This window comes from Poecilia mexicana, unplaced genomic scaffold (genome assembly GCF_051168715.1).
Source record: "Poecilia mexicana isolate PSO_F unplaced genomic scaffold, ASM5116871v1 scaffold_12, whole genome shotgun sequence".
NCBI classification, from domain to species: Eukaryota; Metazoa; Chordata; class Actinopteri; order Cyprinodontiformes; family Poeciliidae; genus Poecilia; species Poecilia mexicana.
The window spans coordinates 17,063,090-17,086,962 of record NW_028263381.1 but is presented as its reverse complement, the minus strand read 5'-3'; the positions used below and the strand labels follow the sequence as shown (position 1 = coordinate 17,086,962).

The 23,873-nt window shown below is 37.8% G+C and overlaps 1 protein-coding gene across 1 annotated transcript in view; it reads right to left on the bottom strand.

The window, feature by feature from the left end:
- LOC106918300 (matrix metalloproteinase-17-like) overlaps positions 1 to 23,873 on the bottom strand; it is a 98,764-nt gene that overhangs the window by 25,720 nt on the left and 49,171 nt on the right. Inside the window, exons 2-4 of the mRNA XM_014987922.2 lie at positions 20,847 to 20,979; positions 18,720 to 18,855; positions 7,377 to 7,663 (exon numbers count right to left, since the gene is read on the bottom strand). Coding sequence (XP_014843408.2) covers positions 7,377 to 7,663; positions 18,720 to 18,855; positions 20,847 to 20,979 — 556 coding nt within the window. The remainder of the gene's footprint in view (positions 1 to 7,376; positions 7,664 to 18,719; positions 18,856 to 20,846; positions 20,980 to 23,873) is intronic.

Genomic DNA, 23,873 nt, shown 5'->3' with positions numbered 1-23,873 from the left:
ACATTTCCATGGATGTTGGGCCAAAAAAATGGAAAGCTTCCAAAAACGGTTTGTCTGCTTCTGCAAAGCAAGACAAAACCATGGATGGTGGGATAAAGATTTGCAAACATGTGAGAGCATGCGTGTCAAGGAAAGCTAGCTTAGAGCTCTTTGGTGGTTAGGAACAAATCTACATTCTGTTAAACTCTCTCTGGCTTTACTTTAGGAGCATTTTAGTGCCGTGCTCCGTCGAAAGTAAAAGGCAAGAAAAGAGGTGCGCTTGTGCTTGCAGCGTTTGGGACATCCAGAGGCTAAAAAGTCAAGTCTAATTTACGGTACTATGTGGAGAAGACAGGAAAGGTGGATATAAAGTAGAGACTGAGGGAGAGAGCAGGGCCTGAGAAGAAAATATGCCATTTTAATTCTAGAGGATGAACGAGACTTAACCAGTTTGAACAGCAGCACTGAACGTTGCCACAGTTCTTAGCACTGTTGCATCATAGAAAAAAGGTCCATTTCAAAAACATGAACATTCATTTTTCATATGCATTGGCTCTGTGATGAACCAATAACTGGTTTACTCATTGCCTGCTGGCCCCCCCAAGACTCTGAGCAGGAAAGAGCTGGTAAAGGAGATGACTGGAGTTTATATGGAAAAAACAGGAGGGAAAAAAAAGATAAAGAAAAAAAAAACAACTTTGCTGACAAAATACCTATATGAAAAATGTAAACTATAGATTCCATAGTTTAATTTTGACATAAAGTAAGCATACAAGCAAAACATCATGTTTTATCATTAGTAACAAAATTAACAAAAAGAAACATATTTTTTCCAGTGTGGTGTTCATATATTTATTAACATAGGAGAAAATCAATAGCTGGTCCTGATAAAGATGCAATTGAAAAACAATTATTGATTCTGTTAAGAAGTACATAAATAATTTTCAGTTATTTTAAAAAAAAAAGTAAATAAAATGAAGAAACTTTTTTTTATTTAATAAACTGAAACCACAATTTGCCCCAAAAAACAACCCGCCCCTATTTGAAAAACCTGTTTATTTCTGCTGATTTGTTTCCATTTAGTCATTTATAATCCAAGATCAGGATGTATGAAAGTGTAACTACATACATCAGTGAACTAAAAGAGAAGAAAAAAGACTGTTCTTGCACAAAAGGGATTCATTTTCAAGGAAAACATTTTTTTTATTGGTCCATGTTTAATCCATGAAGTAAGCATGGCACAACACATAGGTACTAGATTATTGGAAAGTAGAGTCTTTTTTGTCTTCCCATCTTTAGTTCAACTCAAAACCCAATATTGACATTTCTTTGCTGAAAGAAACTTGAATCATTAAAACTTTATGAAAAAAATGTCTCTAGAGAAATAGATAGTTTGAAATAATAATCAAAGTTTGATGAACTCCAGCAGACTTCTGAAATGTGAAGCCAAACTATAAGTCAGACTCTCAAACTCTCACTTGTAAATTATGGTACACCTTAGAAATTGCATAACTGTCATCAAGCTATGGACTGAGTGGAACATGAAGTCGACAAATATATGCATGACGGTTGTTCAAAATTGCATCAATCACATTTTGGGAAGCCGTTTTTCAATTTCCTGATGCATATTTGCAGAAATTTGCAGATATCAGCCAATAACACACTGTACCCCATTGCACCGAGTCAGGCATTGCTACTAAACATAAAAGCCAATTTGGAGTTACTAAATTTGCATTCTGGGATGACTTCTCTTTGAGATTTGGCTGTAGGTTAAAATCAGCTATCATTTCCTTGATTACCAGGATAAATGCCTGGCAGATAAAAGAAAAGATGTGGGACAGTCTGAGCTTAGTAATAAAGCCTTAGCTTGTAGCAATTAATAACTAAAATATCTCAGTTTGTCTTGTAAGCATTCCATCATGGCTGTCATGAAGGTTACTTTCCTCTTGCATTGAGGTCAGTACTGATCCACCTTTATGCTTGCAGATGGTCCAACTAGCCTGACTTTAGCTAGTTTTCCATTTTGCTCCAAGTTTATGTATGTAAAGTGTGGAGTATCCATTAGTTTTGTTTCCATCTTCCTTCTCATTATTTTAATAAGCTCTGACTATAGTCACTACTTAAGCATGTAACACACAGCTGACAGAAAAAGTTGATTGTTTAAAATTTGCTAAACAGACAAATGGCTTTACTGGGATGCCAGGGATGCTCAGGGCCTCCTGAGTGTGTGAAATGTGTACAAATTTACCCCTCCATCACATTTAGCACTCAATGCTACCCAAAACAAATACGGAAATTGTAAATATGCTTAAAAGGAACCATTAGGAGCAGCAATAAAGTAGAAAACTGAGTGAAGACACTGTGAATATAGGGAATTAAAAAGTTACATGAGTTAGATGAAAGAAACCTGTTATTTATCATAAACATTTGCACATTTTGTCACTTTTACCCCAAAATTATTAACTCATTTTATTGGGATTTGGTGTAAAAGGTCCAACATAAACATTAAAAACTCAGTTTTTAATGTTTTTTCAAAAAAGCAGCACACATTTATGCATCCTTTATCTGAAACCGTGAAATAAAATAAAGAGCAACCAACTGCCTATTAAAGTCCCCAGATTGGTAAAGAAATTGATTAATTGTATTAGGACCTCTGAATTCCCTTTGAATCTCACAGGGACATATTTCATTCAGCCATATCTCATACAGCATCTGAATGAAAATGTCTTATATGCTTTAACAAAGCAATGTTCCACCTTCTGTCACAGAGTGGAAAGTAGCCTTGAAAGAAGTAAAATCAAACAAGGCCAAGTGACATGTTTTATTCTCTTGAACAGCACAGCATGCTGTCTTGTCACTGCTGGTGAGAAACTTCAGATCAGAGATAGAAAATATTTTCTCTGTCCTAGTTCTCTATACGGCTCGAGATAATTGTACGATTCGAAAAGATGAACAGACAGAGGTCAAACATACACATGTGATTCCCTCTCCTCTTTTCTGTTCTGCTCACGTTCATAAAACCCTGTAAGTACAAATGCTTCTTTTGAACTGCGGGCAAGTACTAATGTGCTAGTATAACTGAATCAAATGAAGAAATTGTAAAACATGCTCTATAGCGCTTCAAGTGAATCATTATCATATTTACTTTCGCTCTGGCTTTTAGATCGGACTCTTGAGAGAACAAAAAATTTGTGTGAGGTTAGAGGTTTTACATACACCAGACTGTAGTCGTAAAAATGCTGAGAATAATATTTAGATTTTAAATCTAAGTCAAGAACTGCTTAAACATAGATAATATTTTTTAAAAAAAAACTGGAGAAACATCTTGTATTATGATATACAAATGATGAGGTAATGAGTCACCAAGGCTGTCTCTCTGTATTTTGAACACATTTTTACTAACCCAGAGCAGTGAAGCGCTGCGAAGGCCTCTTGTAATCATGGGATTATTTTTTAATTATTATTTTTCAGACAAAGTATGCAGCTTCTTGGAGGGCTTATTATATCTAAAAACACACCAAACTTCACCCACAAAGTAGAATAACCTCCACTTATAATTATAATTGACCTTTGTCAACCCAATATGCCCCACTGCACTCCCTAGATTTTTCCATCTCAAAAATCTAGTGCTCAACAAACTGGAGCGCATCGTTTATCTAACTGCGCGAGACAGTCGACGACGGCAAGTGGGTGGTGTTTCTGGCCGGAGCGGCGCCAAGCTGCGAGGGCCTCCAACGCTGCATGTAGCTTTAATTATTTATTTTTGGTTTGCTTAATTGATTCTCCAGCATTTAATAATTTAACAACCATGGCACTTAATATTTATCCTTGTTCAATGCTACCAACAAAAGACTGCTGGTAAATTCTCCCTTTGAAAATAAATAAATAAAACAAATCTTTACAAATAGAACCAGGCAAATTTCTGTTCCTACAGGTGCAAAACTTGTGGAGCCATAACCCCAAATAGAGCTACGGAGCTACAGTTTAAGAGAAATAAAACCCTTTGTCAGAATTACACACTACTTTGTACATCACTGCAGTATTTATATGGCTTCCTACCCTGGTTTTTACATGCGGCGTTGGTCAGTAAACTAGATGTCTAACAGATGCCATGATAGTCTGTTATTACGGCTAAGGTCACGGACACAGGAACTTAATGATCCACACAGGGAGTAAAGCCTGACCTGTGTGGTTCAATTTGAAGAGAGATGCATGGCTAAAAAATAATACTAGTTATTGCAGAGGCACATGGGAAGACATGCAGCGACTTTCATGCATAGCACAAAGTAGTTATTGCTTGTCTGGATGTTAGGATGCTTTCACGCCTGTAATGGGAATGCAGGCATCAGAGTGAGACCATGGCCTGATGGAAGAGGGTGGCTTGGACTGATGAATCTTGTAGATAAACCAGTGCATCCGTGGCACTTATCTGAGGGGGAGATGGAAGAATTATGCACTGGAGGTAAACAAGAGAGAAACTCTGCAGAGGTTATCTGATAGTCTTGCCAATGCTCTGCCAAGGACCACAAACCATCTATGGATGCAATTCACGAATTTGTGGCTGAATATGTAAATTTTCAGTGAAACACTGCAATTATTTTAGTTAGAATAATCATTTTTTTGTATAAAGTACTAAAATTTGTCACTGAAATTTTAAACCCATGGATAAGGGTGTAAAAATGAAGCTTTATTGTTAGAGCATTTATTTTTACAGGTCAAAATTTAAGTAATAGTGTTAGTAAAAATGTATCATCGCACCTTTAAAGTAAACAAAGTATACAGTTTTGCTCTTAAGTTTACATTACTTTAAGACTTTAAGACATGTGGGACCATTTTTCAGGGAATTTGGACAAAACTGTTATGCAAACATTATTCTCTGTCTCTTGGTGAGTGGCTAGGTGAATGTTTAAGCAATTGTGTCTACCCCTTTAAATCATAATGACAGCAGGAACTTCCTACCTTAATACATTGTTACCATGTAGTGATCATTTTTAAATATCAAGACCAATTGAAACCCTTTCTGGTTTCCACATTTTGGTATTTTCTCACTGTAAAGCTCCACGTTCTTCTAGGCTAGAAACCTCACCTCCTGTTTCTGTTAATTCCAGTCAAGTTCTTAAATCAATGACAGGAGATGAAGATGGCCATCCAGGACCTTCAACATGTTTGCTGCAGCCAGAAGCAGGTTAAACCGGCCTTGTGTTTTGGATCACATCCACGTCATTATTTACCAAGCCTCCAAAATGATGAGTGCACATTTTCTTCTTCCAGTGTTTATTCAGACGTTGCATTCATCATACCATACCATTGGTTCTGACCAAACTTCCTGGGTCTTCATCCCCAAAACACAAGTAAACATACTTCAGTGCTTCAAAGTAGGAATTGGGTCAATTTCATCACAGTATCATAGCATTTACACAATTCTCATATAATTTGTTTGTTTCATTTTCCCCCTATTATTTTCTAAGAATCATAAAGTAAATCTGGTCACAAACTGAAATTAATACAAGTTTTACTGTATTTATTTCCAACAACAACAAAAAAAGCTACTTTGCCAAAGAAGTTTGCAGTTATTGAGCAAATACGTCCAGTTCCTTCACTGAGGTTGTTTTGTGGTCAGCAGCATTCTGCTAAACAGTGTGGCTTACATGATGTGTAATGTTTCAAAGGATCTTATTAAAACTATTTTTAGCCAACACTTTGAGCTGTCAGATACAACAAGCACGTCTCCCTTTATTATTAAACATTCACTTCAAAAGCAAGTGTCTCATGTCTCTACCTCTGTTTTCAGGCTTATTTGTTCTGTTTCTTTAGTGGATTCACAGGAACTATAGAAACACGTAGAGGGACACCCTGAATGGTGATGCATATGGCATTATTATGCAGAAAAACCTTATGTTTACCATACAGCAGCATTGCAAATGTGTTGGTCTTATGTTTCTTTTATTAACTAAAAAAATCAGCAGATGTAGTTTTTTTTTTATGTGGGGTATGGTTTCAGCTCTCTTGTAATTTGCTTCTCCACCACATTTCCCAATATGTAAGCTGAATGACTACAGTCATCATGCACTGACTTTAGATCAAATTAAGGCACTGAGGGCGCTCTTGGAGAGCTCCAAGCTGAGTAAATCTACACATGCAGCCTGCAAAATGTCTCCGTGACCAGTTGCCGGGTGCAGAGGGAAGTTTTCAGGTTAGTTTCCTCACTGAAATGATGATATAAACTTAAATCAGTGAGCAGTGTGTGCCGAGGACTAGTTCATCAGAGAAAATGTTAGCACAATATGGCTCTAAAATAAGTACAAGAATTACTTTATATTTCATGATAAGCCTTTCAAAGCACTTAACCACTTTGGAGGACCACTTTCTGACGGAGGATGAAGAATTACTTCTTTGTAGCAGGTATGGTAATGATTATTTAGAAAGTGCTGTCTTGCAGTTTACTGAGCATTTCCCTTGATGCAGGCTGAGGACAAAGATTGGATGTGAACTGAGACAGCAGATAATGGAATACTAAGTTCAAATATGAGTGCCACAGAATTGTGTGAACTGCTTATCTTCGCTTAAACGACAAAATTAAAGGTTTGAGAACGAAACAGTGTTAAAAAGTGATGGAAATCTACTTCCTGTTTTACTGTGCCCTCCTTTTGAAGACCACACGTTGGCAAAGTTGTTAGACGACCTTATTGTTCACCAGGCTGCTTCAAATTCTAGCACAGATAAATTGCTCCTGACATAATACAAGAAAAAAAACACCATCTATGTAAAATGCACAATTCCATCAAAGTAAGTTGCATTCTGTCTTGCACACAACTTGAGGGTAAAAGACCAAAATGTAACAGAACCCCATGGCAAAACGAATTGGAATCGATGAAAGCTGACAGTGAAATTCAATTACTTATGCTGATTGCTAAAAACAGATTTAATGGCTATCAGCAGGCGCGTACGTGTGAGTTGTTTGTTTCTGGCAGCTGTGGAAAATGAAAGGATACCTTTTATGTCTCCTAATAAGCTTGTGATAACAATCAGTGGCGCTTTAGTTGCCACACACAGGCCATCGAATGTTATACTGTTACTTCAAACAAATGAAATGCTAATTATAAAATCTGGATCATGACCAGACAAGACAAAAGCACAGCTTGCCTTGCAGGTGCAGTCAGAGTTTTGTTTTCAAACATAAAAGCTGCACTTTTCTTTAGGATTTTCTGGACGCTGAATGCTTTTTTTTTCTTCTTTTTTTTATCGTTTTTGTTTTACAGACTCATGCAAATGTCTAGCAGATTTCCACTGTATATCCTTTTTTCCTAGACCCACATTTTTCCTTCAGCATGTAACCCAACACATTTATGTTCAAGCACATGTGCTTAAAACTGACACAGAGAGTCTTTATTCCTCACCTGGAGATCTAAAGGTCCAGGCCTCGTCGTCATCAAAGTGTGTATCACCCGCTGTGAACCTCTCCCCAGGAAAGAAAGCATGTGCCACTGTTCCCCCAGGCCCGTCGAAGGGGTATCCATCATTATGGTCCGCTTTGGTGAAGTCGATCTGAATGTCTGCGTCGCTGCCGGCCACCTCGTGGAAGTTCAGAGGCGCGATGTCGCTCCAGACCTTCAGGGCGTAGTACATGAGGGCTCGGACAGTGTCCCTGCCCAATAAGGCTGAATCCTTGGGGAAGGTTCTCACTCTAAGAAAGCAAATAAGAGACCGCATGATGAATAACAGATGAGACGGCATTATTATTCAGCGTTTGAAGAACACACAGAACGACCTTGTCGTTTGTTTTTGGTGTGGGGGTTAATAAATGAAGAATTTTGCTTCTTATTCATTTATTCATCAACATATTGCATAGAGTAAAATTATTTAAAGAAGTATGTAGTGTTTGTGCTGTAGATGTTCTCCAGTTTTCATAGAAAAAAAGGTAGTTTTTTTTGCTTTTCTTCACATATCCAGTTTTTGGCATGTTAAAAAAAGCATGTATGTTTTTCAAAATTGGGGTAAGGATATTTTAACAACGCAGTGAAATTCAAGTAAATTAAGTAACTGACAAGAATGGAGGATGTTTACAGGATTTACTGTAAATTGAAATAAAAGGAAAAAAAATGCAATTTCTGGTGAGAAATACATTGTGGAACCTTAACATGGATTTCCTCTTAAAATGGGAAATGGATATGAACAGTCAGACGCACTGAGACTGTGCACATTTCGAACTGTAATTAAGTGTGAAATGTAATAAACAGAAATTTCCATGTCTTAAACTTCCTTTAGCCCCGTCATATAGTGGGAGTAACACCCGGTCTGAATAAATCAAAGTGGAAAGCTGAGCCATTCGTTGTCAAACCTCACATCAAAGAGGGTCTTAAGGCCTGATGTAGAGGCTTACATTTGTAGTCCAGGTGGGATTTTTTATTTTTATTTTTTTACTTCATACCCAGAAGTATGAAACTTCTGAGTACAATTTGACCACTGCATGCATTTATTTAAACCTGCATGAGTGGAATCAGTAGTAGCTTATCATGTTTACACTTAAAGGAGCTCATATCTGCAATTTATCTCTTTACACATTTAAATCTCTACTTTTATGTATATAACAAGCTTATCCCAAAAGGTAAATAAGAAAACTGCACTATGGTAGTTTATTTCATCCAACATTTTAAAAGCGTTTTTGCATTTTATCATTTTACTCTAGAGTGTCGTGGAACGTTATCGACAAGATAGTACAGAAAGCTGCAGCGCTTTGTTCTACAAAGTTTTATCTCAGAGAGGATGGAAAACAACTGCCTGACACTCTTTAGGAAAGTGCTGAAAAAGTTCAACTGGAAATTTCAAGGAGCACAAATACTTTTGTGATGCCCCTGCAGAAGATTGGAAAATAATATGAGCGTGTTTACATATCTGGTGTGAAAAGAAAACCACTTCATACCAGATTGTTCAACTTAAACCCTTCGGAGGTTTTCAGGAATTCTTGCCAATATCCATAGCTACACTTCACACTTCCCTGCTGTCTGCTGTTCTCCTGCTACCAGAACGTCTTTAATCCATCTAGTGATGCAAATGAGTTCATTAGTGCAGATAATTAATGCAATAATTAGCAAACATGTCTGTATCAACATGTTGTCACAAAACAGATGGACGCTGGTAGGTTGGATGCAATGTTAGCTCAAAGCAATAACGAACGGGGTGCTTGAAAATTGGGTTTTCTCCATCAATATGCAAATGCAGTCGCAGCGAGTTGCTGCTAAGTGTAATCGGACCATTTGTTTGGAGGGAAACTTGTGGCGTACAGTGAGACAAAACTTTTGTCTTTATTTGTTTACCTAAATGGGACTGCACCGTCTATTTATTCATACAGTACAACCTGAGTGTGTGACCGTCGCTGCTAACCACAGTTAGACAAGGTCACTGCAAATGGATCAGCGCCTCCACAGACAATTCACCTGCTGATTAGTCCTAATTCAGACTGACGAGGGAGGGCGACTGTGTATGTCTGCGCGTTTTCGAGAGAGAGTATTCGGGAGAGAAAGATGGAGAGGCAGAGTGCATGGTTTTGTCAGATGCAAGCATGTATGTGCATCTAAATGTTGTGTGTGCATGCGTGTGCAACTGTGTGTGTGTGTGTGCGTGTGTGTGTGTGTGTGTGTGAATGCAATTACAGGTAAGACTGCCAAGGTCAGAGCACTCTTGCGCTGCATCTCAGATGAACTAAGGAGTCTCAGAGAATTGCCTCTGCCCACATGCCGAGACAACACTCGCATGAAAATTAAAGCAAGTGTCATTTCCCCATGGTGCCTCCTTTAAATTTGATTATCTTTACAGAGTGTGAACTTGCCAGTGTGTCAGACACCTTGATTCTAACTGCCTTATTGATTACATTTAATCAAGAAACCAATTGCAGTCAGATCTGATGTTTATTAAACAGCTTGTTCTAATTAAGCCCACAACACTATGCATTTACGTTCTGGTTGTTTCCACTGAGATTTTATGACAATATCAAAAACAGTATTATATCATTGCAGTGACAAATATATATATATATTTTTACACAGTGTAATTCAACTCTGAGTCAAAAGATCTGTTTTTTTTTTTTATTTATGAAACAAGGTAAAAATGTCTCCAGCTGAAGAATGCATAAAAGTCCAAATATGCTGCTGTAGAGAAACAAACCACTCGGTACAACATATAAATTGGAGTATGCATTCAGCTGACGGTCATTTCTCAGATTCAAAGGATCTTTTGAAAATGATCTTTAATCAGGAATTAAACATATTTTTCACTGAACTCACATTTCTGTACCATTTTATTCTCATATTCTAAGACATTAATTGGTAATTTTATTAGCGTTAAGAAGAGAATCACCATAATTCACAAAAATGAAGGCTTTAAAACCTCAGTCTGTGTGTAATTAATTAACATAATGCTTCGTCTATAGAACGCCATCCATTTATCCATTTGATATACTCGCTTGTCCTTGCAGGGTTGCGAGAGAGCTGATCACTCATAGCCAAAGACCACTTAGGGAGACCAGTTTACCTGAGAGTTATGTTTTATGACTGTGAGAGGATTGCAACAGTTCAATGCATGCATCAGTCGTCTTTTTTTCCTATTTGTACTGCAGTAGAGAAACAAACCGCTCCACACCAACAGACAATGATCCAGGATTATTTTGGTTTATTAAGACATCTCTTATCTTTTCTGTCAAGAAAACAAATTGTGATATCAGTTGTGACGTCTATAAACAAAAGAAAATTAAGCCAGAGTACATTTTACAACAAATGAAAGAGTGGGATCAAATGGAAGGAGTGACAGTGACACAAAACTATTTATATTTGATGAATTTCTGTAAGGTAGAGTTTTGGTATCCTTGTTATTGTTAGACTGCTCTGCTATTAACATATGATTAAAGACAATAAAAGCCTCTCTGTTGCTCTTGTAGTTTTGATCACACCTTTGTGATGTGTTATGCAAAAACGGGGAAAGAAGAAGAAGAAAGTCTGCCCATATTTTTGCTCAACGTTGCCAAAGACAATATCTTTGGATCATGAAGGAACAAAGCCTTTTGTCTCGTGCAAAATTAACAAAAAATGACTTGTTGTATTCTGACTTTTTAAAAATTAGGGATATTGCCTAAAGTAGAATTTATTCTTCCTCGAGGTGATGTTTTTGTTATCACTTAATACAAGTAAATTCTCTAACCTGCGTGTACAGCTTTGTTAATTATTTGAAATTTGAAAAGTAAACCATATCATCATGCAACATTTTGATGCTCAGTGTTTTTAAAACAAAACTAAACAAAGAAAAATAAGATGTTAGAGATTTATCCTCATAAAGCAGTGGTAGCACAGTCACCGTCCCATGACGGACACTAAGAATCTTCTTTTATATTTATGAAATGGAAAAAGTGCGTATTAAAGGTTAATAAACTTTAATTTCTTTTATTTTGACAAAAATAGTAAACACAAATTAGTGCTAAGCATATTCAGGTAGACTGCAGAGTGTAATCATTTTACAATTAAATATATTTTAATATCAGCCAGTGCTTGTTTATCTTAGAACGAACCTGTTACAGGCATGAATCATTTCATTGCATTTTCCATCGGCTATGACTCATTTAAAACATCCTCATCACTTATTTAGCTAGCGATGGGATTTGGAACGTGGTTCCTGTTGCTCTGCTGTGGCAAACAGAAGACAAATGCACCTTGGAGGACAGCTGCGAATTCCTCACATCTTCTGGAATGTGTGTCGGAATAAAGCAATCAGAATGAATAAAAACTGTTTAAAGAGGGTGGATAGTGTACTGACTTGTAAATTTTCAGTTACATAATCATGCAATGTGATTATGTAAATCCTGCATGTGGATTTTTCTCTTTTACTGATTATTAATAATTAAGAAAATACACAGTTTAGAGGAATCCTCAGTTTCCTCAGAGCTAGTGGAGCTCCTTTCCTCCAAATATGTGCATGCTGCAAATTAACTTTGGGCCTTAGCGTGCTGATGCAGTTCTCACAAAGAGAACCATAATTCAGGTATTAAGCAGTCTGCTTACTTTTTTTTTTTTTAATGTTGCATCTCTGGTGTAACATGGCTGCAAGGATGGCCCTCAGATCCACACCGACACTTACCAAAACTGCTGTCGCTGCTGCTGCTAATTAAACCCTGCTTTAATTCTCACATCCATCTGCAAAGAATCCGCTTTCCCTAAGGAGGAGTTATCATCATCGCTGGCCACTGCTCCAGTTTACCACATGAGGAGAGACAAGGTCACAGTCAGACATTTGAACACAGATTCCCATTTAACAATCCTTTCCTAGAGAGCTGATTGAAAGATGTTTGTTAAATAATTAAGAGATATGTTTTTACAGAAATACTTGTCGGCACAGTGTGAAACGAATGACTAAATAGCCTGAAATGCTAGTCGAGGCAGCAGCACAAGTGGATTGCACCGACAGCTGCTATTCAGCTCTAAAAGAATAAGTCTGCGGATTAAGCTGATCGCTTTCCAATTGCAGCATTAAAGTCTGTTTTCTTGATAATATTCTAATCTTGACTTAGGCAAACTTGTATGGCGATAAAGGCATTAGCAAGCACGGTTTAGTCAAAAACGCAGACGCTGGAGATTTTGGTTCCAGTACAAAGTGGGAGTCATCAGCTGCTCCGTGGCTGGAGGGCTGTTTAGCAGCAGAAGAGCTTCAGAGTGTGCATCATTGACTAACAAATAAATATCTGAGAACAGAGTGTGCTGTCAGACGCTTCCACATCAATCAAATTTAATACCTACATAAAGAAGTGCTTACATCAAAGAACACCCTGACACTTGCGAGCCGGCAGTCCGGGACGGACTCGGGATCATTTGCTATGGAGCTTAACAGGCAAACAGAGGGAAGCAGAGGAGAGGAGCGAGATGAAGAAGGCCGAGAGGAAAGAGATGGGAGTATTGTTAAAGCCTGAGGGGAATGCTGGAGGTGAGAGCAAGAAAAGAGATGAAATATGCAAGCAAGAGTTTCCAGTGATCAGGATGAGTTTGCAGTTGTTTGTAACTTTCAAAAAAAGCCAAAGGAGGAACTTGAAAGCAACACATTTTGAGTGCAGATCTTCATGTCTACTGATTTCAACGTACACAGATTTTTTCGTAAGGTTTTTTTTGTTTTGTTTTTTTTTTTACTTAAAATTTCAGGAGTCAGAAGTCATAAAAGCTTACCTCTGGCTTTCTGATACATGATGAGCGTAATCACCTGTCCTCTGTCTCAGCCATTCAGCTTTCCTACCTTTTGGAGGAACATTTTGTGCACCTTTTACAACCTGATCTGGTTCAGAGGGCTAAAGGTTCCCCTTACTGACGCCTTCTATTGCTGAGTTGAAACCAAATAAAGCTGCTGTCATTAAGGTACAATCTCTGGAAGGACTACATAACCATTACAATCTAAACATCCTGTACTGAAATCTCAGAGGCCTTACTTCTAATTGACAAATCAATCAAGCAAACAGCTACCAATTAAATGAACACGTTCAAAAAGAAACCAACACAAAAGGCAGAGTAGAAGTTTCTAGATTGATTGTACATTATCTGGAAGTGTCATGGTAAAGGAACAAAACTATTCAGGAAATGTTTGATACAACAAATCACAACTTATATTTGATCGCAACAGTTTTTGACGCTCAAGAAATTACAAAAAAAAGAGAATGCACGTGGTGTAAAATTATTTTGGACGCTGAGATTAATTATTAGGTTGCATCAAATTGTCTCAAATCGGTGGGGCTGACACTCATCCATACTACCTGGTCGTCAGAGAATCTGAAGCTGGATTAGACAAGCTGGTCTCGTGGTAAAGCTACAGCCTTTATGATGCTCACCAGCTGGCATTGCCACAAAACAGTTACTGCCACGCGCTTAGCACCTCAACTGCTGTTGCATCCAGCTGCTGATTTGGATGCAATCAAAAATAATCTAAGCATGCAACTCCAACAAATAATCCATTTTTTTTTCTCCACAACAAAAAGTACTACGCCATGATCAGTCACCTTGGAGAAAAGATGTTGATGCACACTGAGCTCTTGTGTTGCAAGCTTCCCAGTTGGAGAAAAGCGCACATACTTCCTTGTTGCACGCAAGGCAATGTTTGCTGGTTGCCGTCGCACTAAAAAAGTTTGTGTTTTTAAAGAATACACACTGTCAGAATGTCAAAGAATGGCTCTGGTAGATACATACATGTAGAATGAGAGTAATTAGAAGGAGAAGCTCAAGAAGTAGATGGTGTGAAATAAGCTGAATGGCAGATGCTTCAAGTATCCTAAAAACACAGTTCAGGCTTGTTGTGATTGATTGACAGTGATCAAAGGACAAAAAATAAGAAATAAAAAAATAACGGCAGGTTGTATGAAGAAAACATCCCAGTCCAGTCCAGCACCCAATGGCAGAAGCCTTGTGGTAGGATAGTCAGAAAGCAGCAAAAAAACTCATTTTCCCATTTAGCATCATTAATACCCTCACATTGAAATGAGGGTTTTAGAGAGAGCATCCTTACAAAATTTAATGTAAGTACGTTTTTTTTTAAGTTTTTGACATCTAATAAAGCACATGCTTATAATAAAGGTAACACCTCATACTTAAAAAAAAAAAAAAATAATGATAACAACATTCAGTCTTTAGAGCTCAGCTTTCAGCAAATTATGCCCGCTTTGGGTCTACTGTGTCTACCGGTGAGAAAGTAGAGAGGTTGCTTCCACTGTGCTAAAAAGAAAGGCTTTTTTTTTTTAAAGAGCCAAACTGTGGGGGTCGGGTCAGGAGATTGGCAGTCGTTGGCTGGCAGTCGCAAGATGGAGAGAAGCAGGGTATGGGCTATTAGAAAAAAGGCTAAATGCTGCAGTTATTTAACAGCAGACCTTCACAGCGGTCTGCATGCTGGTCCCCTCGAGCAGAGGCTGACTTCAGCGATCCAGTACGGCGAGCAACGGCGGATGGTTGCCACCTCTTTTTCCAGGTCAGCTGAGACCACACTCGCATGCTCCCATCATGATGCCCTCAAAATCTGTTTGAACCTCTGACTGAGAGCCTTCAGAAATGTGGTGGGATTATTTCAACAAGGCCTTGCCTGCAGGGACAGAGTCTCCAGGTAATTTGTTTTCAATAAGCCATGACTATCCTGGCCCCTGGTGACAGGTGATTCATCCCTCTGAACTCATCACTCTCACAGCCTGAGCAGCTGCTGAAAACGCTTGCACGGCTCCACGGATTCCAGCTGGATGAGCCAGACGTGTATCCCTGGGAATCAGTAGTGGGTGATTTTCCTCAATTTATGTCCGCTGCAGCTACAGGGGGGTGGTCTATCAAACACATCAGCTATTGAGCTATTTCATACTGGTTTTAGTGCCTACATTGGTTCTTATCAGTGTCATAGCTGCATATCCAATAATGAAGTCAGGCTGAAGTCAGAACATGGATCTGGGCAAAAACAATTCATCCATGTTCTGGTTGTAAATCAAAAAGCCAGAGGGATGTTCTAATTTCTGTGTATAATACTAGCATGATAAGCTAATAATGTTGAAGTCTATTTTCTTTGCAATTTTAACATATTAATGTGATATCTTATTTCAATTTAAGAAGTACTCATCAAATATGGAGACAGCTATTTAATCATATTCTACCAGTTTGATAATAGGTAGTTTTATCAATACGTTCTGTCACAACTGGGCATTTGAGGACTTTCAGAATCTAAACATGGTCCAAAATGAAAATGAGTTTGACACACCTGTTCTAAATGAAACAGGAGTTTTTCACTCTTATTGTTATGCTCTTGACAAAAACCTCTGTTTTTTTAATGTTTTCAAATTTGTGTCAACATGGCAGTACTTGAAAACCTTAGTATTTACAGATGTGGTACATGTCTTAAAGGGGCAGCAGTGTGTATTTTACAGGCATACCGTGCCAGCACAGTCAAGTAACTGTTATCTTCAGTTGAATGCTGTAAATATCAAGCATGACTAAAAACAGATTTAACTTCACAATTTAACTCCTTGAAATTGGGTCTCTGTCCCTTTAAGAAGCTCCAGCTCTTTCTGACGCTCTGCCTTCAGAACGTTATCACAACAGTGTTTCTTCATTAACCCTAATTTAACATTAAAAGAGTCCCTCAAACATGCATAAAAGAATCAAAGCAACAGTCCAGGAATGTTTTGGACGGCGGAATATCATCATGACGCAAAGCTCAGAAAACTCGACTTCACATCATCCCTCTCCTTCAAAAAGTCTGAGAATCACTGCTCGAAAGTGATTAAACAAAAGTACAATGATTGTCTCATTTTGTTTCTTCTATTAACATATTTATATGTGCACAGAACACCGTTTTCATCCTACAGGTTTGTGATCTCCACTGTGTAACTCTACTTTCATTTTTTGTTCTGCTTCTAACCAGGACAGCCTCCACACTCTGCCAGCTTCGCTCCAACAGCCTCCCCTACAGCTGAAGGTTCCCGCTCATCGACCTGTTTCTTCAATCCTCCAGCGCCCTGATGTCCCGCTTTCTTGCCTCATCTCGCTTGACTTTGCTTTCCTTCTGTCCTGTCTTACATCTACTAAGCCTCCTCATTTCATCATTTACTGGCTTGTTGCGTCGGCCTTCACACCTTTATGTCTCACTAAAAGTAACTTCAGGCGTATCTGGCGAGAATAAAATGAATGACAGCAGATTATTACATACTATATTTAACAAATATTTTAATGCTGAAGCACATTTTTTCTGCTGCACTTGTTCTGCTGTAGTTGTGTTATGTTGTATAACTAAAAATGGCTTTAATTTTCTTTGCTTTCCCTTCCGTTTCAGGGAATGTGAAAATATTTTATTTTAAAGCAAATAGCAACATATGGACATACGAGCACTTCACAACGTGACACTCTGTGTAAACCTCGACTGACATAAAGACGAGGGCAAATGATAAAAAAAAAAAAAGTTTTATCAGTCTATTGCCCTTTAAAATGAGTTTCTGTTCTGTGATTTCTCCTCCAAAGTGTGCAACCTTCACCTGTTCATGACATCACAAAAAATCTCATTTGACGACTCAGCCACCCTGATAGCTCCCCCACCATCGGGATCTAGACAGGAGGTTCTTTTCCAAATCCATTTCATGTTAATCTTAAGTTAAATGTTTTGCCAGGAAAGTCAGAGCAATCACAAAAAGATAAGTGAACCGTTGAGCTTTTTATTCTGTCTGTTAATGGACTTCTGCCTATTGAAAATGATCAATTATCTGGGCAAAGACAATAAAACACCGCGGGCAAGCTTGTTTTATTTACTAATCTAGCACTTATGCTGTTAATCATATAGAAAATTGAACTGTTTATGTAAACAAAACCTTAGAAATAAAAAATAAAAAATTAAATTGAAGGTGGTGCTGAGATTTTTCTCAGCTATGCAACAGTGATGAGACTTAATGAAAATGTTTGCATCCTAGAGCATCTGTCCCCTCTACAATGATTCTCTCTGAGAGTGTAGGTGTGTATGCGTGTGTGTGTGTGTGTCCTGCACAACTTGTTTTCCTCAGATGGTTGATTTCGGTGAGCCCACGTGTATTTCTATATACTACACTGATCTCGGCAGCCCAGCTGGACACACGATCCACAAGCTGGAAGACGCATGAACGTCCCACAAACCGTCTCCCAGCGTAGTCGCCCCTGACAGAGAGCACGTTCATCAGAAAATCTGTTCAGGTCCACATTTACATAAGCATTCAAATTGAACATCGACGGCGACGTATTTACAGATATTAATACCAACTGAACGGTTTTGCGCTTTGTCATAATATAGCCGCAAATGTATTTGCTGGTATGTTATATAGCAGATCAACACAAAGCATAAATGTGAAGTGAAGGGAAAGTGACATATGGTTTTTAAAATGCATTAGATATAAAAATCGTTAAAGGTGAAAAGGAGGTTATGAGAAAAAATCAATACTTTTCAGAACCCCCCCCCTTCACTGCTACTACAGCTGCACTGATATATTTGCCCATTTTTCTTCGCCGAATAGCTCAACCTCAGTCATATTAGTCACTTTTTCCACGGTATATCAGATTTTGCTCTGAACTTGGCCATTTTAAAACATATCCTGTGATTTAAACCATTCTGGTTGTGTGTTTTGGGGCTGTTATTCACCTGAGGTGAACTTCTGCCTCGAGACCTTTGCAGCCTTTAACCTTTCTTTCAGAGTCGACCTGCATTTAGCTCCATCTTTCCTTCCATCACCTCTAACCAGAGCTCCTGATGAACAAAGAAGTCTGTACAGCATGTTGGTGCTGCTGCCACCATGTCATAGTGTGATCAGTGCAGTGTACAGTTTTAGTTATTATTTTGCTTTCACTTCTCATCAGATCGCGTCTCCATTCCTTGGTTCGATACGCAACAGTGTGAGATGAATTATACTAAATATGATTCCCATTATTTCAATACTATTGGAATATTGCGCCTGTGCACAATTGATACCGTTTTACACCAGATGGTAATAAATTCAGTAAAAAAAAAAAAAAAAAGAAACAAGCAATAACTGAATTGTTTGTAAAATGTAAATCTAAAATAAAAAAAAATAAAAATAAGTTGCTGAGTGTGGTCCAAACATACACTACAGCGATTCCACAAGCAGGAAATAATATGACGCTCCATTTTGAAGGCTTTGTAACCTTTGGTTATTATTTAAGGATTATCTGGGTGAACGTGAGCTAATGGTTTCATGTAGGCTGATCAAAAAATGTTCCTACCTCCACGACAGGTGCCTCTTATTCCATTTGTTCTGTGTGTTCAAGCTTCGTTTCCTGCGCCCCGCCGTCACGTTGGGATCAGAGACATCTGGCAGAGAGCATCTGGGTGTTTTCATTAGACCTAGTGTGGCTTGGTCTGAAGGACAGTGAAGGTGAGAGGAAGTAGTTAAAAACTAAAATGGCTTTCCATGATTAAAACTTTATAATATCCGCTTATAGTGCCTTTCAAGAGTGTCCGTGCCTTTAAAGTCTTAATCACAATTTGTCATGATGCAAACAACAAGCTGAATGTAGTTTTTTTTTAGGGATTTTATGTGGTAAAAGTGGAAGGTAAATCATTATACATAGTTTTCATTTTATTTTCAAATGAAAATTGGAAATGTTAGGAATGCACTTTTATTTAGCTCTGATAACTTAGGTGCTGCAGAAGATCTACAGCTAAGGTGGAAGACAGCTATGAGTCATGCACTCCACAGATCTAGCCTTTATAAGAGGGAGGCAAGAAAGCCACTGTCGGAAGGAGAAAAAAAAAATGTTTTCAGTTTGCCACAAGCCACACAGGCGACACAGCAAACATGTTAAAGAAGGGATTGTGGTTAGATGAGACCAAATTTGAACTCATCAGTGTGGAAAGAACTATGTGACAGGGAAACACGGTGGTGGCTCCATCAGGCTGCAGGGAATCTTTTCTTTGACAGAGACAGGGAAGCATGGGTGGAGCTAAGTAAAGGGCTATACTGGGAGCAAAGTTACATGATTACAAAAGACTTGAGAGTAACAAATTGAAAATATTGAGGAGTATAGGCCAAATCACACCCATCTACTAGAATGGCCCAGTCAAAGTTCAAACCTAAACCTAAATGTACATCTGGAGGTTAAGAGTCCTTGTCAAATGGCGTTTTAACTAAAAATCTGGATCTTTTTTTTTTCCAAATTCCAAACTTTTTTTTGTTGAAAATCTCTTTCTCACTGTTTATTCAATGTCACATGCTGCAAAGCACTTTGAAATGTCTTGCTGCTGAAATGTGCTATACAAATAAAATTTGATTTTGATTTGATCTGTAGCCAGATTAATAAAAGACAGGATGTCCCCCCTATCCAGTCTGACCGATCAAAACTTCCTACATAAACTTGCATCTGTAATAGAAGCAAAGGATGGCTGTGGACGTCAAGATTTTTTATTTGTAAAACATTTTGAGAACCATGTATCATTTTCCTTCTACATCATCTATTAAATAAAATTCCAGTAAAATACAAACATATACATATTCAACAGATATAAGTACTTTTATAAAGGCACTGAAAGAGACTTAATGATTTTAGTGTCTTTGGAGAGGAATACATCTGATCTGCAAAGATGGCCTCAACATTTTCTGCATTTATAATTGGCTGCACCAGCAACCCTGGGAATTCAGGTGTTCCTATGCAAACATATGTGCATCAACACAATGTATCTTAAATCCATTTAAGTGATAAAATACATAAGCTCTTGAAGATATCTGCTTACATGTGCAACAAAACTCTTTAGGGTGTCTGCCATCTAGAACATTATTTGTTTTTCTCCCCCCCAAACCTCTACAACTCAAAATTACTCGCATCTACTCTCCATTGCTGTATATGTGGGAGATAAATAATGGCACTGTTTGCAGAGGAAGGTTGTGGTGCCTATGAGTGAGTAAGACTGCCAATGCGAATTGCAGGAAATTATGAGAATACTGCATGGAGAGAATAGGAGAACGCATGCTAATCAATATACTGTTCGGTTCCCCACATATAAGCATCATCAATCACGTACAGTACGCACGTGGAGGTATTGTCATTCTTCTCTCCCCCTCTCTTTGTGACAGCAAGTGTGATTCATGTTTACAAGCTCTCCTGTGGTGGGTAGACAGCTGTGCAGTGCAATACTACCCAGTAAATAGAACCCAAATAAATATTACCTTTCAGTGTTTTGTCTAAGATATATTGATTCAGTTCCTTGTAAAGCTACTCTCTGTGTTTTTGTTGCTAGGACTGCATTATAGTCAAGCACTTGTACTTCCTTTCACTGTTACTTAGCTTGACATCCTCTGCAGTCTCAAAGTAAAACAGATTGTGCGGGATGCATCTGAACGCCCACAAATGCACCTAATACTCCAGTTTCCTTCAGTCCTCCAAACTTCTGCATGGCTTTGATGGCCTTGGTCAACGCCTCTTTGGTCTGCAGCTGGCCGGTCACCGGGTCGGGGGGCGGGAGGTAGCCAAACCTACTCAGCCAGTCCTGGAAGAGAAATAGCAGCAGACACACTTCAACACACAAATAGCTGTTTTTATGTTCACAGTGATTTTTGTGTCTGAATATAGTCGCAATTGTATTTTCTTTTTTCAACCTTAACATTATGACGCCCTAATAGAAAAGCGTATATTAGAAGGAAACCAAGAGCTCTCAATGTGCTGACTCCAGCTTCAGCTGACTCCTTGTGAAGCTCTTCCAAATTCTTCAATAGGTTTAGCTTGACAATCCTCTCACAACCACACCACATTAACACATTCATTTATGCAAAAGAAGGCACAACCAAGTATTAAATACATATAACAGACATACTTTATTGATTGTATGTGATATTATAGTTTACAGAGACACTACATTTTAGATTTTTTATGATCTGTAAGGCGTAATAATAAACATTTCAAGAAATAACAGTTTAAAATAGCTCACAGTATGTCCAACAAATCTATACAATATGATTTTCTTTTTGTAAACTTTTTCCACAAAATTCTAACTTTTGGAGCTGTACTTGTAGAACAGGAGATATTTAAAATCTTTACTGTAGTTTGTTCATAACTACAAAGTGTGTAGATAAGGTTCAACCTGCTAAGAGACATTTAACCAAAATTCAGCAGTTCTATTGTCTAAATAAACCATGTTTACACACACACACAAAAAAGAATAACAAACTAAATTGATTGACCCTGTGCAAATTAATTTTGATTCAGCTTTTCTAACAAAACTCCTTTTGTCAGGCAACACTGAATACAATTTCCAGTAGCTGCAATTTTAAGTGTTGTTTTTTTTTATATTATTATTGTCAAATCTACAAATTCTCTCAGTCTGTGTCTTTTTTCAAATCTCTCAGACTTAACCATCAATTGTCTAATGTGCAGCATGACAAGCATGTTTTTATTCTTCAGTTACAAAACTCAGAGCAGCAAATGTTTTCACCTGAAATCACAAAAATTACAATGAACAGGAGGAAGAACAAGATATCCTGCTCTTCAGAGACGGAAAAAAAAATCACCTATTTAAGACAAAAGCAATTGCTGCTGTCCAACACGAGCAGAAACATAAATTTATATTTTTGTTTCTGCATCAGTAAATATGGTGAAATTAGACTTTAAAATAAGGTAAACCGGGTTTTTACGAGTTACTTAGAAATCAAACAATGCCTCAGACTCCCAGTGATCCACAGAAAAGCCGTACCGGGCGCACGGTTCAAAACGTGGGCAAAAAGTAGCGGCTTATATACGGTGTGTAATACGGTTACTAGATAAATACAACAAGTTTTACTCTGGCCAGTAAAACCAAAGCAAAAGTCAATATAAACACAGTGCTCTTAAAATCTGTGTTTATGCCAGGCGATTATAATATGAAAGCTGGAGACATGAGTGAAGATAACTATAGTTTTACAGAGTTTGATACAACTAGTTCAATTTCAGGTCTAACTATGAACACAACCCTCTTTAACATTGGAAAGTGATCCTTCTTTCAGAAAGTGAATGATAAGTCAGCAAAAAAAAAAAAAAGTACACCTCAGCCATACATCAAACATACTGATATTGATTCTTGTAACATTTTTAGTAGACTTTCCAGAGTCTTCCATGGAGCCCAGGGGTAAGTATATGAGCAGGCCTCATAAAGCTTCAACATGTTGCCTAAGCACACAAGCCATAAACCTTAAAATATATTGCAAATGTTCTAATAACAGGGGAGAATCTAGAGTCTATTGTGCATTAAGCCACATTGCAGCAGTTAGCCGAATGCATTAATGTCTGAATTTAAAGATCAATGGGGGACTGTGAAATAGTACTGATGCTAATGCTGCCACAAAAGCAATGAATTCTGGGAAATTAAATGACACTACAGGCCATGTTTGATTAGCATCCCTAAGTAAAAAAAAAAAAAATAGAAGAGGAGGGAAAGTGCATTGTAATTTCGATTATGTAAAACACTTATTGACATTTTATGTATTTTTAAGCTGGCACAAATACAGGGAACAGAGCAACTTCAACATGACACAATCTTACCAATTTCGTCTCTTGTTTTTTTTTTTTTTTCCACATTTCTAGAGTTATTATCGCTTAAATATCTCTAAATATTTTACCCCACCTTTCTCCCTTTCTTCTCTCCTTTCATTTGTCTGTCGCATTTGAAGTAAACACAAAGCGATTTCTAACAAAGTTAAACACATATATACATATCTGCATATCTTATTTTATCAAATAGTGCATCACTTATCCAGAGAATGCAAAAAGAAAAAACAGAGGGCATGTACATGAATCACTTTGGTATTTTGTACCACGAGCTCTGTTTCAATATAAGTGTGAGCTCTCATGCAATGCATTTCTTGCTACTCATATTGTAATAATCATTTTCAGAGAGCAATGAGTGTAATTTGTGTCCTAGTTCCTGTTCGCAATGCAGCACAAAGCCATGCTAATAATATCAAGAGAGGCGTCTTGCAGCAGAGTGGAGTAGGTCTGATTGGAGTGGCTCACTCTGCCACCTGAAACTGGCAAAAGTTGTACGGCCTCCTGAAACTGTCAAAAAAAAAGGACACGTCCTTTAAGAAACATAGGCTCAAACAACAACTATTCAAAGCAATGCTATACAACATTCTTGCCTCTCAGTCTCAAATGAGGGAGAAACATTTATAACCAACTTCCAAGCCTGCTGTCTCTGTTTGTAAGGACAATCGCTTTTTTTGTAAAATCTTTCAGAAACTCTGCTCTGTTTGGCAAAGAAGTATGGATTTCTTTTTATTTATTTCTTGTCAGGGTTATAGAGCATAGCAAAATAAGACAAATAACTGAAAAGATGGCTTTCAAGGTTCTTATTTTTGCATTTATTCAGAAGATTGTTCAGGAAAAACAATAGTAAGAAAAAAAATGCTGCTC